General features: G+C 33.7%; 1 protein-coding gene across 8 annotated transcripts in view; it reads right to left on the reverse strand.

The window, feature by feature from the left end:
- PLEKHA5 (pleckstrin homology domain containing A5) overlaps positions 1 to 16,933 on the reverse strand; it is a 244,241-nt gene that overhangs the window by 36,912 nt on the left and 190,396 nt on the right. For 7 of the 8 annotated variants that reach the window (XM_035028124.1, XM_035028122.1, XM_035028123.1 and 4 more), the window contains 3 exons: positions 8,643 to 8,705; positions 6,673 to 6,753; positions 6,390 to 6,539 (listed from right to left, as the gene is read on the reverse strand). In XM_035028124.1, the coding sequence (XP_034884015.1) occupies positions 6,390 to 6,539; positions 6,673 to 6,753; positions 8,643 to 8,705 (294 nt within the window). Of the gene's footprint in view, positions 1 to 6,389; positions 6,540 to 6,672; positions 6,754 to 8,642; positions 8,706 to 9,211; positions 9,248 to 13,815; positions 13,897 to 16,933 lie in introns of all 8 variants that reach the window. The other variant, XM_035028131.1, reaches the window with a different exon arrangement.

Consider the following 16,933-nt stretch of genomic DNA (forward strand, 5'->3'; position numbering starts at 1 on the left):
TTTTTTTTTTTTTGTCAAGAAGATAATATATAGTTTGATAAGGCAATTAAAAGGGGTAATGACTTTTAGGGACACCTGGGTGGCTCAGTTGTTAAGCATCTGCCTTCGGCTCAGGTCATGATTCAGCTCAGGTCATGATTCCAGGGTCCTGGGATCGAGCCCCGCATCGGGCTCCCTGCTCAGCGGCAAGCCTGCTTCTCCCTCTCCCACTCCCCCTGCTTGTGTTCCCTCTCTTGCTGCGTCTCTGTCAAATAAATAAATAAAATCTTTAAAAAAAAGGGGGGGGTAATGACTTTTAAACATTCAATTATCTTAAAATCACAGGCATTAAGTCAGGAGACAGTGCTTTTGATAAAAAGCATGGAGAGTTTCATGCTATATACAGTTAAGAGAATACATGACATCTTGCAATCTACAGCCACATGGATTCCTCTCACAATGTTAAAAGAAGCCAAAGAGTATATACTATATGATTATACATGATTTATATATATATGATTATTAAAGTTCAAAAATAAGCAAAAAGCTAATGTATAGTTTAAGTCAGATAATGGTGGTTCTAAAGCAGTCATTGGGAGGGGAGTTTCTGGTATTTTAGTAAAATTCATTGTGTTGATATGGATGTCAGCCATATCTGTGCACTTAAATTGTGTCCTTTTCTGAGAATATTTATACTCTAACAAAGGTAAAAAAAAAAAAAATGTGTGTACACATGTAAGATTGTTACAGGGATGGCAGAAGATGTTAAAAAATTTGACTCAGTCTAACTTCAGGATGTGGAACAAGTAAAATGAGGATTTTAATATCTACCAGTAGAGCTATAGTGAATACGTATTATCATTTTTATTAAGAAAGTATTAGGACAAATAATTCATTTCCAAGTTTTAATGTAATAAGACCTTTCCTTTCCTTTTTTTTTTTAAGATTTTATTTTTAAGTAATTTCTCTACACCCAACGTGGGGCTTGAACTTACAACCCCAAGGATCAAGAGTTGGATGCTCTAATGACTGAGCCAGCCAAGCACCCCTCCTTTTCTTGTCCAATATCAATGGCAATTTATAACCAAATGCAGCCATGGGAACAGCTATACAATATGCTACATAAACATAAACGTGTAATCTATTTTTATAATCTTTAACTCGTATCTAGTTCCTCTTCTAATCTCTGAAATAATAACTATATTCCATCTCAAAGAAAGTGGCTATTTATTGTACAAATTTTAGATGTAATAAATTTGTATAATTATAAATGTAGAAATGCTAGAATATAGGGAAAGAAAAAATACCTATTAATGTACTACACTTTTGTTAGCAATTCTGTGGATTTTCTTTTAATCTTTCTCAGACATACACAATGGAAATTCACAAATATAGGGAAAAGTAGGGCCCACTCTGAATTCAACAGTATGGATACATGGCCATTCTGGTTTCATCTATAGTACTCACATATTCTATCTTTGGGGGATTATTTCAAGGCAAACACCAAGCATCACATCATTTCATCTATTAATACTTCAGTATGTATTTTTTTTTATGATTTTATTTATTTGAGAGAGAGAGAGGGAGTGAGAGAGAGCACCAGCGGGGTGTAGGGGGAGACGGGCAGAGAGAGAGAGGGAGAAGTAGACTCTCCGCTGAGCAGAGAGCCCAACATGGGGCTTGATCCCAGGATCCCAGGATCACCTGAGCCCAAGGCAGATGTTTAACTGAGTGAGCTGCCCAGATGACCCTCAGAATGTATTTCTAAAGAAAATAAACTAAAATGAAAAAATAACATGGAAATTCTTGTTTTAAAAATCATTAATATTTATTCCTTAAAAAATTTTTTAAAGGGTTTATTTATTTGAGAGAGAGTGAGAGCTAGCGAGAACGAGTGCCATGAGTGGCGGGAGGGGTAGAGGGAGAGGAACAAGCAGACTCCCTGCTGTGTGGGGATCCCAACGTGGGGCTCGATCCCAGAATCCCAAGATCATGACCTGAGCTGAAGTTAGAAGCTTAACCGACTGAGCCATCCAGGCACCCCTTTCTTAAAAATGTTTTCAAAAAATTACAACAGTTTCCCCTATCATCCTCTCTATGCCCCTGCTACTTATATGGGGATGAGATTGGGTCACTTGATCTGCAGAATTTCTCCTACTCTACATTTTGCTAATTGAATTCCTAGGTATTCCTTACATGCTCTTCTGTTTCCTTTTATTTCCTATAAACTCACAGTTACATATTGAGGCTTGTTGAGATTTAGATTTGATTTTCTGATAAAAATGCCTCACATCTGTTGTTGGGCACTTTCTACTGCAGCACATCAGGAGGCATATCATACCTGACTATCTCTTTTTGGGGGGATGTTGTATTGTAATTATAAAATAACCAGGTATTTAAAAATTATATTGGGGCACCTGGGTGGCCCAGTTGGTTGAGCGTCTAACTCTTGGTTTCAGCTCAGGTCATGATCTCATGCAGCCAGGCATCAGGCTCAGCTCAACGGGGAGTCAGCTTGAAGATGTGTTTGCTTGAAGATTCTCTCCCACTGCTCCTCCCTCCACTCATGCACGTGCTCACTCTCTTTTAAATCTTTAAAAAAAAATTATCTTAAAATCTTTCAAAACAGATTCCATGCAAATTCATAAATATTGATGGAACTACTACAAAAAATCGACACTATTGTAACCATGATTCTCAGAAACTCTTTATTACCTGGAGTATGAATGAGTATATGAAGATATTTAATGTGCAAGCTTTTCCCCAAAGCAGTTCCTTTGTCCTGCTTCCCTGTCCCTGTAAGTTTATAATCCTAAACTCTAGTATATCCACCGGAGTCTAAAATCTGTTTACTTATGGTCCTCCTAGCTAGAATCCAACTTAGAACACAAATCAGTTTAATGGAAGTCTATACACACAACTTATTCACTGTAATCCTGGGTAATCTCTCTGTTTTCCATCTTTAACATAATAATAATGGTACCCATGCCAAGGGGTTATGGGGATTAAGTACATGTTAAGTACTTAGAATCTGGTATCCAATAACTGCTCCAAGAAATATTCCTGATTACTGTTATTACTTCATATATTGGTATTATTTTTGCAGTGGATAAATGTATAAGCTAACTACTAGCATGATTCAGGATGAATGGGAGCCCTTTATACCTGCTTTATGATTTCTGAAATTCCAATTTTGGATTGTTGAGTAAGATAATTTAAATTTGATTTCAAGTTCCAGAAAGTACATGTTATGTGACCACATAGATAGTGAAATGGACTAGAAAGTACAGAAGCCTAAGAATTAAAAAGTCCTTGATTTAGGTGTTGATTCTGTTCCTTACTAATTATGTCACCTACACAAGTCATTTTGGCTCCATGAACTTCAGTTTCTTCATCTGTGCAGTGAAGATAATAAAAATGAAAATAAATGGAGATAATTATTTATTTTGCATAGGATTTTCTTAAAGATCAAACTAGATAATATATGTGAAAAACACAGAATTACAAATATATTTTGCTGCCATTATTAGATGAGTCACAAATTATCTGGTTCCTTGAATTGCTGGGTAGAGTAAGAGAAGCAGCCATTGAGCTGATAAAGCCTAAGAATATTTCTCTTACATATGGACATGAGGCCTAATGTAAATTCCAAGAGAGATGACTGTAGCAGATGTTTTATGGAGCTCCACACTATATCCCCTTTGCCCACCTAATTTCAAGGGACTGTGGTAAATTCCACGCACACCAGAGCCTCATGGCAAGCCAGCTACGGCAGTTTGGATGTGTGGGTGAATTAAGGACACTGGGGTAACTTCAACCAATGAGACATAGCCTCTCAGCCTTCAGTAGAAAATTCTGGGGCATCTACTCATTTCCTCAGAGAGTCCCCAGTTCCATAGAGTGGAAACCAGCTCAGTAGGGAAACCTTTCCTAACTTTTCTCCCTTCCTGTCTTATTCTCCACACACCCTCATTTCTGCTTCCTGGAATCATCTCCTAAATAAACTATCTTAACCCAGTCCCTCATCTTAGGCTCTGCTTTCAGAAAAGACCCCAAACTAATATAATGACACACTGAAAAATTTCAAGCGTAACTGACTGTTATTACCTTTCTCACTAATCAGGCTTACGTAAAAAGAAGTAGAAACAAGGTGAGAACACAGAGGCACTATGTGCTTAAAGCATGTATGTTTGTTGGATGGGGCTTCTAGAGAGAAGATATAGTATCAGGAATTAAATAAAACATAATAGGCACACTGCTTTACATGTCTGCCTTGTGTTAATCCTAATTTTACATACCTAAATGGCCAACTAGGTGAGGAGAAGATGTTCTCAGAATCAAAGCTTTGATCTTTGGGAGTATTAATGTTATACCTTTTGTATCTTTTATACCTCATGACTTGGATTTGAACCAATGACCTCAAGCAACTGTGAAAGAATTAGAGGAATCCTCTGGGATTCTGCTAGCATAAATGTAATTCAATTTTAAAGATTTTATTTATTTATTTGAGACAGAGAGAATGAGAGAGACAGAGAGCACATGAGAGGGGGGAGGGTCAGAGGGAGAAGCAGGCTCCCTGCCGAGCAGGGAGCCCGATGCGGGACTCGATCCAGGGACTCCAGGATCATGACCTGAGCCGAAGGCAGTCGCTTAACCAACTGAGCCACCCAGGCGCCCGATTCAATTTTAAATCTAATCAACATCCACTGACTGTTAACCATATGCTGTTAGGCTTGAGCTACAAATATGAACAAGTTTACAAAGGCAATAGTATAGTTTGTATTCTATGTAGTAAGACATGTGTTAGAAGAACACACTGAGGGTCTGTAATGACCAATGAATAACGCTGAAGGCAAAGAAAAAGAAACCTGGAAAGTGATTATATGGGTAACAACCAGAAAATGGGATATTCAAACATGATTAATTTCTACTAAAACATTTTTAAGCCTACTGGTCAAATTTAAGTTACTAAACCCATTTGGTAAGGGGAAAAAATAACAGTTCAATTGAACACTCATCCTCAGAATTTTCTAAAACAGATACTAAATCATGAAATAGTTCCCAACTACATTTTGATTCGACTCAGGTTGCCATAGGGATACTGAGCTTTTCATTAGCTTGGCGTTGACAACCTAGCCCCGTTTGCCCCTTCTAATGTCATATTCCTAATCTTCTCTCCAGTCAGTTACTTTTATTTCTTGTTTCTCCAAACATGTCTCTCACATTCTCATCTCTTTGTTGTGGTTCAAGGCATTTTATCTTGTATGGACTACCCTTTTCTGTCCCTTCCTATCCAAATCCTACCCACCACTGGTTAACTAAGTGACTACTTCCTTTTAGACAACATTTCAGGTGCATATATTTTCTTTTTGACTCTATTAGAGAAAATCTATGTAGATTTAAGTCTTCAGGATTATGCTCAGAAGACATGGGTTTGAATTCTAGGCATAGCATTTATTAGCTTTTAACGCTGGGTAAGTCATTTGGTTCAATCATCACTTTTTTTTTTTTAAAGCAGGCTCCTGCTGAGCATGGAACCCTGGATGGGTCTTGAACTCAGGACCCTGAGATCAACACCTGAACTGAGATTAAGAGTCGGACACTTAACCGACTGAGCCACCCTTGTGCCCCTCAATCATAAAATTTTTAATGCACATCCTACAGCGCTGGATGCCAGAACTACAAAGATGAACGAGATAGGGTTCTGATTTCAAGGAGATCACAACTGAAAGGATATTAAATTCTTAAAAAATTTATGAACATCACAGTATAATTAAGAGAATCAAATGAAATAATGGAAATATCTAAACTGAGATCAACACTGCAGCTATTAGATGATAATGTCAACAGCTTCCTAAAAACATTTCACAGGTGTCTTTTTTTATTGAAATGGTTGGTTAAATGAATCCAATTACCACCTTCCCATAATTATTCTAACTCCCCTAAAATCCACAAAATACTTTTCTTCTCTTTTTTAAAAAGATTTTATTTTTAAGTAATCTCTACACCCAACATGGGGCTCAAACTCACAACCCTGAGATCAAGAGTCGCATGCTCTACCAACTGAGCCAGCCAGGTGTCCCGAAAGACTTATTCTCTTAATGCAATAAATGTTAACATAATAAGTTTTCATTTTAATAATACATAAATGGAGTATTTATTTCCCTTATAAACAACTATTTCACAAGGAAAAGAATGCTTACTATAAGAGAAATAATTATATTTATTTTGCATCAGAAAACAAATCACCCCTTAATTTTTATTATTAGTTAATAACAAATTAATTTCTTGTTATAGTAAAGAATAATCCCAAAGACAGTCAAATTACATAGAAACAAATAGAAAAAAAAAAGAAAAAAGAACCACATAATATTTCAGTGACTCTTACTAGAAAAAAATCTGCTACTTACGGCAGTGGCTCGAGAGAGTTCTCTACATGTACTGAGGAGTCCGTTTTGTAAATCGTCCCTCTGTAACACCACGGTCTGAATGGCTGCTGGGTTATCTGCATTCATTTCTATCTCTTGGCTGGCTGATAGCAAAGCTTGCTCAAGCGTGTACTATTATAATAAAAATAATTACACTTAATGTTCTGCATCATCGAATTAATTCTTTTTACTTTAGTTTTATCAGTGTCCTGATAATAAGCATAAAAAGTAACATCAACTGAGATAATAAACATAATTGTCCTACTTTCTCCTTGTGGAGTTGCTGAAGTTTCTCTTCCAGGGCATGTACCACTTTATCTTGTTCACATAACCGGCTTAACTTGGCCTAGGTTTTAAGAGAAAATCTGTTGTTAGCAATTTTTTATTTTTCCTGTAATTGGCAGTAGGTAGTCCCGTAACTGAAGGTAGGTGTAACAAGAAAACACATTTAAGATAGCCATAGAATAATACCTAATTAGGCCAATCTTTATTTCAATCAGTAAAATAAAAAATAGCTTTTTATTTAGTTAGTTTAAGGATTTTATTTATTTAGTCAAGCAGAGAAAGACATGTATCATAGGACCTCAATGATACGAGGAATTCTTAATCTCAGGAAACAAACTGAGGGTTGCTGGAGTGGTGGGGGGTGGGAGGGATGGGGTGGCTGGGTGATAAACATTGGGGAGGGTATGTGCTATGGTGAGCGCTGTGAATTGTGCAAGACTGTTGAATCTCAGATCTGTACCTCTGAAGCAAATAATACATTATATGTTAAAAAAAGAAGAAGAAGAAGATAGCAGGAAGGGAAGAATGAAGGGGGGGGTAATTGGAGGGGAAGATGAACCATGAAAGACTATGGACTCTGAAAAACAAACTGAGGGTTCTAGGGAGGAGGGGGGTGGGAGGATGGGTTAGCATGGTGATGGGTATTAAAGAGGGCATGTTCCGCATGGAGCACTGGGTGTTATATGCAAACAATGAATCATGGAACACTACATCAAAAACTAATGATGTAATGTATGGTGATTAACATAATACAATAATAAAAAAAGATTTTATTTATTTACTTGAGAGATAGAAAGACAGAAATAGCGACAGAGAGCACAAGCGGGGAGGTAAGGGAGAAGCAAGCTCCGCGGGGTTTGATCCCAGGACCCTGGGATCATGACCTGAGCCAAAGGCAGATGCTTAACTGACTGACCCACTCAGGAGCCCCCAAAATAGCTTTTAAAGATACAATGCTTAACATGCATATAAAGTGAAAAAGCATTTCAACCATATTATTTAATCTACATAATTCGAGATACTGTTAGTAATTGAGCAGTCTCATATAACTTTAAATCATTTCAATGTGGTTAATATTTTTTTACCTACCAACTGCTAGGTATGTTAAGTGATATATGCAATCCTTAACGAAAATATCAACTGAATTCTGTTTTTATATTTTAAAATTATGCTCTTATGTTTATAAAAGAATATAAGGAAAAGATCGCTTCTAACTGCAATAATACAAATAAAAATTTGCTAAATGGAGAAAAAAAAATCATTTTCAATAGTTTAAATGTTTGAAACTCTTGGTATTACCCTAATTTTTTAATTATGAAAATATCAGAGGATACTCCATGAAAATTTAAATACTACAATAAACCAGTTGTCCAGATGTCTGAAAATAAAAAACCTGGATAAACTGTATATATGCCCCAAACTTGACTGCATAATGACAAGTAGGCAAGAAAACTGGAGATTTCACTTTCTTTGCCATAGCTGTTAAAATAATTACCCTGTCTTTGTTAGATGACAAAACTCAAGCTATACCAAGTGGAATATACTGAAATGAGAAAGTATAACGACATGGTAAGTCAACCAATCTAAAATATAATAAAAAAAGAAAAGACTAAATTTTAAAAAGGAAGTAGTGATAGAACTTTTAGAGGCTGATACTTTCTCTAGAAGACAGGACAATTTTACTTTGCTTTTTTTGATTAGAGATGCCTTTTACTTTCCTTTAAGTGATTCTTAGTATGCTCAACTGCTAATTATGGGGGGGGTTTGTTATAGAATACATAGAGGAGTGATGATTTAATCTAACCTAGATGTAAAAGAAAATGCTACTTTATTTGATGTCGTTTTGGAGGGCAAGGGAGGAAGAGGAAGCTTTTTGTCATGCTTATTTCCAATGTTTTGGCAGGGAATATAACAGAGTACTGACAATATATATAGCATACTAACACTTACATCAATATCCACTTCTTCAGGTCTGTATTTGTATAATGTGCCTCTACATTCATCTTGTGACAGCTATAGGAAAAAATGTCAGGTAGCAAGTTTAAAAATAATATTTAAAAAATATACTTAGCCTATAGTTAACATTTTAGATTTATATAATAACAAAAATGGGATTTTAATGATTCTTATACTTTAAGAAGTTTAATTCAAACACAGATCATTACAAAAGCAGAAAAATATTTAACATTGATACAATATGCAAGATACATAAAAATGTTAACTTAAGCTTGTCAAACAAAATAATAAGTTGGTCAAACAAATTATACAGCACCTTACATTTTCCATTTGTAAGACACATATTATTTTAATGAAAAATTGACAAATACAATCATAGCAACTGTACTGAATCAAATATTCAAACCAGGCATATTTCAGCAGTCAAAACCACCCTTCACGGTATACACATAATCAGACAACTATGTATGTGTACACTCAAATGCGAACACATCTTAGTACAACTTTATTAACAAAACCCGTAACATACTGTATACATATACATAATATATAAACACACATACACAATATAAACTTATCTTGTTCTTCTGTCTTAAGAACTAAAAGATAATGGGGGAAAAGGATGAGTTTAATTGAAAACAGGAAACTCATTCAAAACCTCATAAAACTGAAAGCCTATGTTGTAAACTATGGATAGTCAAATTTCATAAAGAGTTTATATGTGTTCATTGACGCCATTTGTCTTATGATACTACAAGAAATTACTGCTCAGTGCATTTAAACATCCTTTCTTCGGCTTCGTCCCAATATCTTTTGGTCAAACAAACCTTCACTTCTGCTTGTGTTAATCAAGATTTCAAAAGCCATCCCCGTCAGTGATACCACAGGTAACATCACAGCCTCTGCAAGCAATATTTCACGCTCTCTTGTCTTTTGACTTTATATTGACTGCTAAGACAGTAACAAAAACATAGCAGGAAAAATTGACTTGGGCTCACTGCGTGTTTACTAAATGGCACACTTCTTCTCTAAGTAGGGATGGGAGTAATGTATCCCCACTACATTCTAGATTGGAAAATTAAACTTCACATAAACACATATAAATGAATAAAAATGATAAAAAAAGGTTATAACTATATATACCCACTGTAAAAAACTGCTTGCCAGTTACATCTTAGAAGGAGGCATAATTTAAACAGCAAGTATCTTTGAATGAATCTAGAAATGTGGGTATCAGGAGGTTAAAAATGTAAGCATTACAAACATACAATAAGAAATCCTGGATTTATGTGTTTCATTTCAAGACATTACTTTCACGTCCTCATGCAAATGAATCTGTGACTATTTAAGGGTATGCAGTGATTAAACAAAACTTTCATAGAAATGAATTACCACATGAAAAATGAATTTAATGACAAAAGTCAGAATACTTGTGCACTATTTTAAAATAAAGATCATTGAATATGTCCTAAGAAGTGTCAATTGTCTTTCTAAATTAAAGCACCTAGATCCAAGAAAGTAATTTGTACTCTTATCTGAAAACAAAAGTGATGAAAAATAAGTTTTAAAATGCTTAGATCCATGATAAAAAATGAAGATAATGCCAAAATTAAATTTTCTCATTTATAAAAAGTTAAGAGATGTAAAGCCTTTAGCTCCTAAATGTCCAAATACACTTTACTTAATATTTAAAGTTAAATGCAAAACAGCTTTACTAAACCATAGAATATAAAATTTTGATGTAACTAGTGGATAGTGCTACACCTAGATTAAAATATGAATTGTATCCTATATCCCAGGGTCAACAGAAAAAAGCCTCGTATTTTAAAATGGAAATTTAGCAATGTGTAATACAAATTTAGGGTATTGGTATACTATTTTTATTTAGGGAATCTTACTGCATATTCATTTTCACATCAGTGGCAAATTAATAAAAAATGTGTACTGTGTTGTTACAATTTAAGAGTGATAGATCCTTATAGCCATATAAATATACTGCACAATACATTAATTTATTTTGTTGTTTCTGTATTTTTAGTACCATTGAAAAATTTATTTAAACCTTTTATCAAATTATTCAATAAAAATATTCATTAGACACTAACAAAATCTTAAAATAATCAGCCTTCCACTATACATTGCTTTTACCTATCAGAAGAAAAGAATAAGGAAACAGGATTGATTATTCTTCCAATAATTAACTTTTAAGCATGGTCTATTTTTCATTACTGATAATAATTACTGAGGCTTTTCTTAAGAAAAAATGGATATAGTTTATTGAAAAAAATTCCACCTAGAATTGAAGAAGTTTGCTACTTCAATTCAATAGTCCTCATTATGAAAATCCTACTAATAAGAAAAAAGTAATTTCATGAATATTCTCATTAAGTTCTGCCTAAAATGTTTCATGGCAATACTTTTTTATCATTTTTCAAATTCATCTTTAGCAAAAGAAAAAAAAGTTCTGGGTTTGAATACCTTTTTCTGAAGTACCTCAGCAACACTAAAAAAGCAAATGAAAATGGGCTATGTAGAATTATGAAAGGTTGAGCAGTGTTCAAGCTTCAATTTGAGAAGTGTATTATACAGATTTTATTGACATACATACATATAAGGAAATGTGCTTTATTTAGAAAGCTTTTTCATAATAAAATATCTAACAATATTTAAAAACACAGGGTTGGCATTAGGTTAAAACAAAATTACTTTTGTTAATCAAAATATAACTTTCTACAGTATCCCTTTTAAATATATATGTATATATTTTAAAATTTATAAATAAATACATATATATAAACCCCAAAAAGCATTTTTGGGGAAATATTTGATAAAATTAGACATTTTATGAGGACTCAAAAATCCTCACAGGACTGTAGGTATTTGCTAATATTAGTCTGTACCTTTAAAAAATAAATAATATTTATTATTATTTTATAAAAACTCTAGTACAAAAATGTAATTGTGAAAGACGGTAAAATGATTAATAAATGTAGAGGAATTTTTCAACACAATGTGGATTGATTTAGCATTTGTTTTGATTCAGTTTTATGTCCTTTTTATATTACCAATTCTAAAAAAATTCCCACATACGTAATTTTTCAGGTGTCCTCTTTTTTCTAAGAAAATGCAAACATAACATTTCTCCTGCAAGAAAACCCAACGGCTATGATTCAGAATAACAGGTCATAAGACATGATAGTGCCACCTTATTTTCAGGTGTATTTCAGGAACCTATAACACAGCACTGTAATACAACGTCAGAAGCAAACTGTAAGAGTGTACAATATAAACTTCCATGAAGATTTCCTTTGGATCATAACACGGTAACGGAAATCTGAAGAAAAAAATAAGATCTAATTTCAATTTAGGCAAATTAATAATATAGTTTGGGAAGTGTGTCTGAAGGTCACTGTTATCCACCAGTGGTGCCCTGTACTATTTAAGTACTATATTAATGGCTGATTTTTAAAAAAGGACTGCCTGAAGACACCCCAACTTGACAGGACTGAGAGTCAACACGCATTACCTGGTAATTGGTTGCCTAGCTCACGCCCAGGAATGGCTGCTGATGTTAGCCATTCAGATTTTTCTGTTTTGTACAATTTTAGTTTTTCTCCTTCAAGTATTCATATATTTAATAAGGAAATATAATAATGAGGAAATATATTTATATAAATCTATAGGTCTGGTCAGTGACACCGGTATATAAGACCACTCTCCGATATCACACTTTTGGAAAATTCCAATTAGAACTTTTAGTGCAACTGAGTAATTTCAATCAGCAGTGACTTCTGCATCATCAACCCTGATTACTGATCAATATAAAAAAGGAAAACCAATCCAAACCAAACTGAAAACCCACAAATGAAAATATACAAAATATGAAAAGTAGAAAGTATAACCTATTACAACAAAATGCCTTTGATCTCTTGTCATTTACCCTTACATAAAATGATAAAGTGACAGCTTCAGATACTGAGAAAGGTATTAATTCCAGAACAAGGGCTAAAGGTTCTCAGCAGTGGAATTTTGGAATGAAGTGTCAAGGTTCTATAATCTGGTTACTATAAAAATACAAAGATTTCATTTTCTTTTGAAAAGTAAAGCTGTTTAACTTTAAATATTTAATACTTTGTTTCTTTATTGATAGAAAACTTTGTTCAGAAGTAAGAGTAACCTCACCCTCCTACCAACTGTTTCAAGGCCCATCCATGATGCTGATCCCAAGATGACTAAAGCAAACCAGAGGCCTGTAAAGCCAGAGAGAGTTCAAGGTGCTTTTTCTTTTTTTTTTTTTAAAATAGGTGCTTTTTCGTATTTTAATAAAAATACATTCATTTTTCATGTTAGTTAATTTTCTTCTTCTGTATGAATTTTAAAGTATTATAACAGGTCATAGGCCACAGTAATTTGAAGGTGTTGAAGTGGAAGAAGCTGATGTTGCAACACACACAGCTAAGAACATTTAGACCATGAAATACAAAAAAATCGGATAGGAATGTATAAAATGACTTCTTTTGCAGATCTGCAGATTACCAAGCTCCTAAAGTAAAGCCAGCCAGCTCCATGGTACATATTTTGAGTTAGGGAAAAGAATGACGTAAGATGATGCATACGATGGCTTAAGAATTTAAGACTACAGGGAGAAGATATTCCCAGTATGTCAAGAAGTGGCTATCTTTAGGTCTTACTATACCACAGTATAGAAACTAGATTTAAATAACTCCCATATAAATATTATCTATTCCTAAAACAGTGGGGTGGGGTAGGGTGGGATGGGGGCTGCCCCTAAAAGGAAAAAAAAATTTTTTTAACTTTTCCCTAGAAATCAGTTCTAATGCTTTTAGAGTTAATCGAAATTAATGGCAATCTAGTAAAAATTTTGCAAATGTACTGCAGACCTCCAAGTACATATCAAATACTCTGCACAAAAACTTCAGGAAAATGGCACACTTAATATTCAACAGCAAAATGTTCAGCAAAGCCATGCTAAGAATACTGCAGCATCTTAAAAAGCATGGATGAATTGCATTTTTCCAAATAGACAGAAACAAAAAATGAAATAAGAAAACACTAATGTTATGAGTAACTCTGAGGATAAACCAAAACTGTCACTGAGGGATTTTGCAGATGATAAAGCAGTATCATTCACTGTCCAAGACCTTACTTGCTGGTACAGTTGGGGTCTTAGCGCCGAGTTCTCAATCATTGTGTGAACCATGGTGATAATAGGTTCATTTTCTTTCATCTATTTCAAATCAGGAGGAGCATACAGCAAACATCAGTTTACAGCATAGCTAGATTTGAAAGACGACACTGTAAATATAGCCTCTACTTTAATATCTTCCTAATAGTGCAGTTGTTTACATTTTACCCCAAGGTTGTACAGATTTAACTTCTATAAACCATTTCAAGCAAGTATTAAATGCTGTAAAATACTTCCCAGGTTATAGAGAAGCTTACTAATTGCAATACTGCTGCAACTAGGTTTTACTTTATAAATATATTCAATATAGTCAATGAATATTCTTACATATACTAGAATAGATGATAAAGCATCATGACTTATTTAAAGAGTAAATTACAGGGTGAAAACCTATTTAAAAGGAGAAAACGGTATCATTTAATTGATTACTTATTTAGTAAAAAAGCTTAAAATGATATTCAGTTCTTTGTATACTGATCAGAAAAATATTAGTTCTCTTGTAATATTAAAATTCTATAATATAATAATCAGTATATCTCATCATTTAGGTAATCACATATTTCATTAAGGTTAATTTTGATAGACATCTATATACACTGTTTTGGATTTTCTCACAGTATAACACAACATGTAGAATTATTTCAAGGATATGCAAACTAAAATTTATTTGGCAAAGACTCAATGTATCTCCCTAGCTCCTAAAAAGGCTGAAACCATGTTTCACATTTCCAGCTAATGTTGTACTTAATTACTGCCTCTAGAAAAATATTTGTTTTAGGAGGTCCTGGACTTAAGAGCTAAAGCATTCAAAAGAGAATCATCATAATATATAGAGAGTAAAAGGCCAATGATGTACCATTTGTAAGCAGACAAGTCTGTTTATAATTGCAATTTGCAACATACACTTTACATAATTTTCATCCTGCATATTATAGAAAATAAGCATTTTTATTATGGTTAACAAATACTAGTTTACTGCGTTAAATCTACAATAAAAGTTTACTAATCTTGAGACTAATAAATGCATAATGTAAATAAAAGATAAATCCTGAAAAGCGTACATCTAAACAATTTTATTTTTAGCCTAGTTACCAATGTTTCATGTCAATAAAATGTTTTGATTGTCAAATTAGAAACTGGTGACTGGTTTATTTTTTTTTAAAGTTTTATTCAAACTAAATAATTTATTTTTTAAAAAATAATTTATTTTAAAATCTCAACATTTGCATATCAGTTAAACTCAAACTTCTTTTTCTCCCCTGCAATGCTATCCAGTAAGGGACTAAGGCATATTTATAGGTGACATTTCATGTACACAGGAAACAGATGTGTTGATATGCAGTTCAGGGCAATTTTTTTTTACAGTGTTGGAAAGTAACTTATAAATAGCCAAGTACAGATGTAAATTTTCCTTAGGAGAAAAAACTTTTATCATGGAAATTTAAGACCTCTTTATGTTTTCAAGTGTCTTCTATGTTTTAAGGGAATGTTTGTTATCTTAGTCAAATGTGAATCTTGGAATAAAGTATAACTGCTTTTATGTTTTGGCTTACTCATTTGTACTGATACACACACTTCATATAACACAAGTAAGCACAGGTCTCTATCCATTTTAAATTTTAATTTTCAAAGCAATCTCATCATTACTATTTTTCAACAGCATACCATGGAAATTAGTCAAAAGAATACTGGACTCAAATTTTTTTGCATTGGGTGGAGGTCAGGAACATGAATGTTTTAAGAAATAATGGAGATCAGAGAGTATCCAAATGTAAATGATACTCAGGGTCCAACTGAAATTGCCCACTGAGTCTTGGAAATCTGGCACTACAAATTGACCCCTGTGTCAAATGGTTACGTCAATAAGGCTCACACCTCTAAGTGGAGCTTCAATATAGTACAGATTAAGGACAAATGTTCATACTCTAAGCCTGGCAAATTTACTTGAAGGGACAATATGGTTTCTATACAAGGGTAATCAAGCCTGACTTATTTAGTGGACTACTTTGAGAGGGTAAATATGCATGTGTGGAAAGGGATGACATATTTGTGATTTAAAAATGTCTGTTTAATTTACATGTCAAAGCTTATTAAATACTGAGTCACCAAGAAGGGTTTTTTTCCAAGAAGAAACTAACTAGGAACAGAAAAACTAAAAGCAAAAATAGTATTTAAATTATACAAACTGTAGGGCACCTGAGTGGCTCAGTTGGTTAAGCTACTGCCTTCGGCTCAGGTCATGATCCTGGAGTCCCAGAATCGAGTCCCACATCGGGCTCCCTGCTCTGCAGGGAGTCCGCTTCTCCCTCTGACCCCTCCCCTTCTCATGCTCTCTCTCTCTCTCTCTCTCAAATAAATAAAATCTTCAAAAAAAATGAATTATACAAACTGTAGAGTGTTTCAGAGATCATTTCTGAAATGGACTATTTTTCATTATGAAAAATTTCATACATATTAAATCCTAAGTATTAAAATTAGAAGTCATCTCTAGAAACTGACAATTTAGTACAACAAAGGAATAAAAATGTTAGCAGAAATTATTTTGAATTGTGGGACTGTGGATTATTATTTTTTCCTTTCTCTATACTTTTCTGCATTTCCCAAGTTTTCCCCAGAATAGATACTGCTTTTCTAATAAAAAAAAAGTTACTAAAGAGTCAAGAGTAAAATATATAAACATGAAATAAACAAAATTAATGGAACAATCATATCCTCTGGCAAATACTCTTTGGTGATGAAAAGCTAAGAAAAATCTTAGCACCATGTGTTCATATCATGCTCAAGGCTGGGAATTAAGTGGATGAAACCTACTAGAGTTGTCTAGTGTAGTAAGGTCCTGATCCAGAAAACTGTTTTTATAAACCTTTATTCTGTCTTAGGAATCTGTATCTACATCCAAAATTTATTAGAAAAAAATGTTAAGTAATTAAAAAAAAGTAAGCTACCCAACACATTTGTAAATACATGTTAACTATCCTGTAATTACCGCCCCCCCTTTATTACTACTTCAGAAATCAAAATTCAAGTTTAGACCAGGGTTCTTAACTCACAACCACACCACTTGAGGAACTTGAAAAGA

The sequence above is a fragment of the Mirounga leonina genome, unplaced genomic scaffold (genome assembly GCF_011800145.1).
Source record: "Mirounga leonina isolate KUSES-001 unplaced genomic scaffold, KU_Mleo_1.0 Mir_201, whole genome shotgun sequence".
Classification (NCBI taxonomy): domain Eukaryota; kingdom Metazoa; phylum Chordata; class Mammalia; order Carnivora; family Phocidae; genus Mirounga; species Mirounga leonina.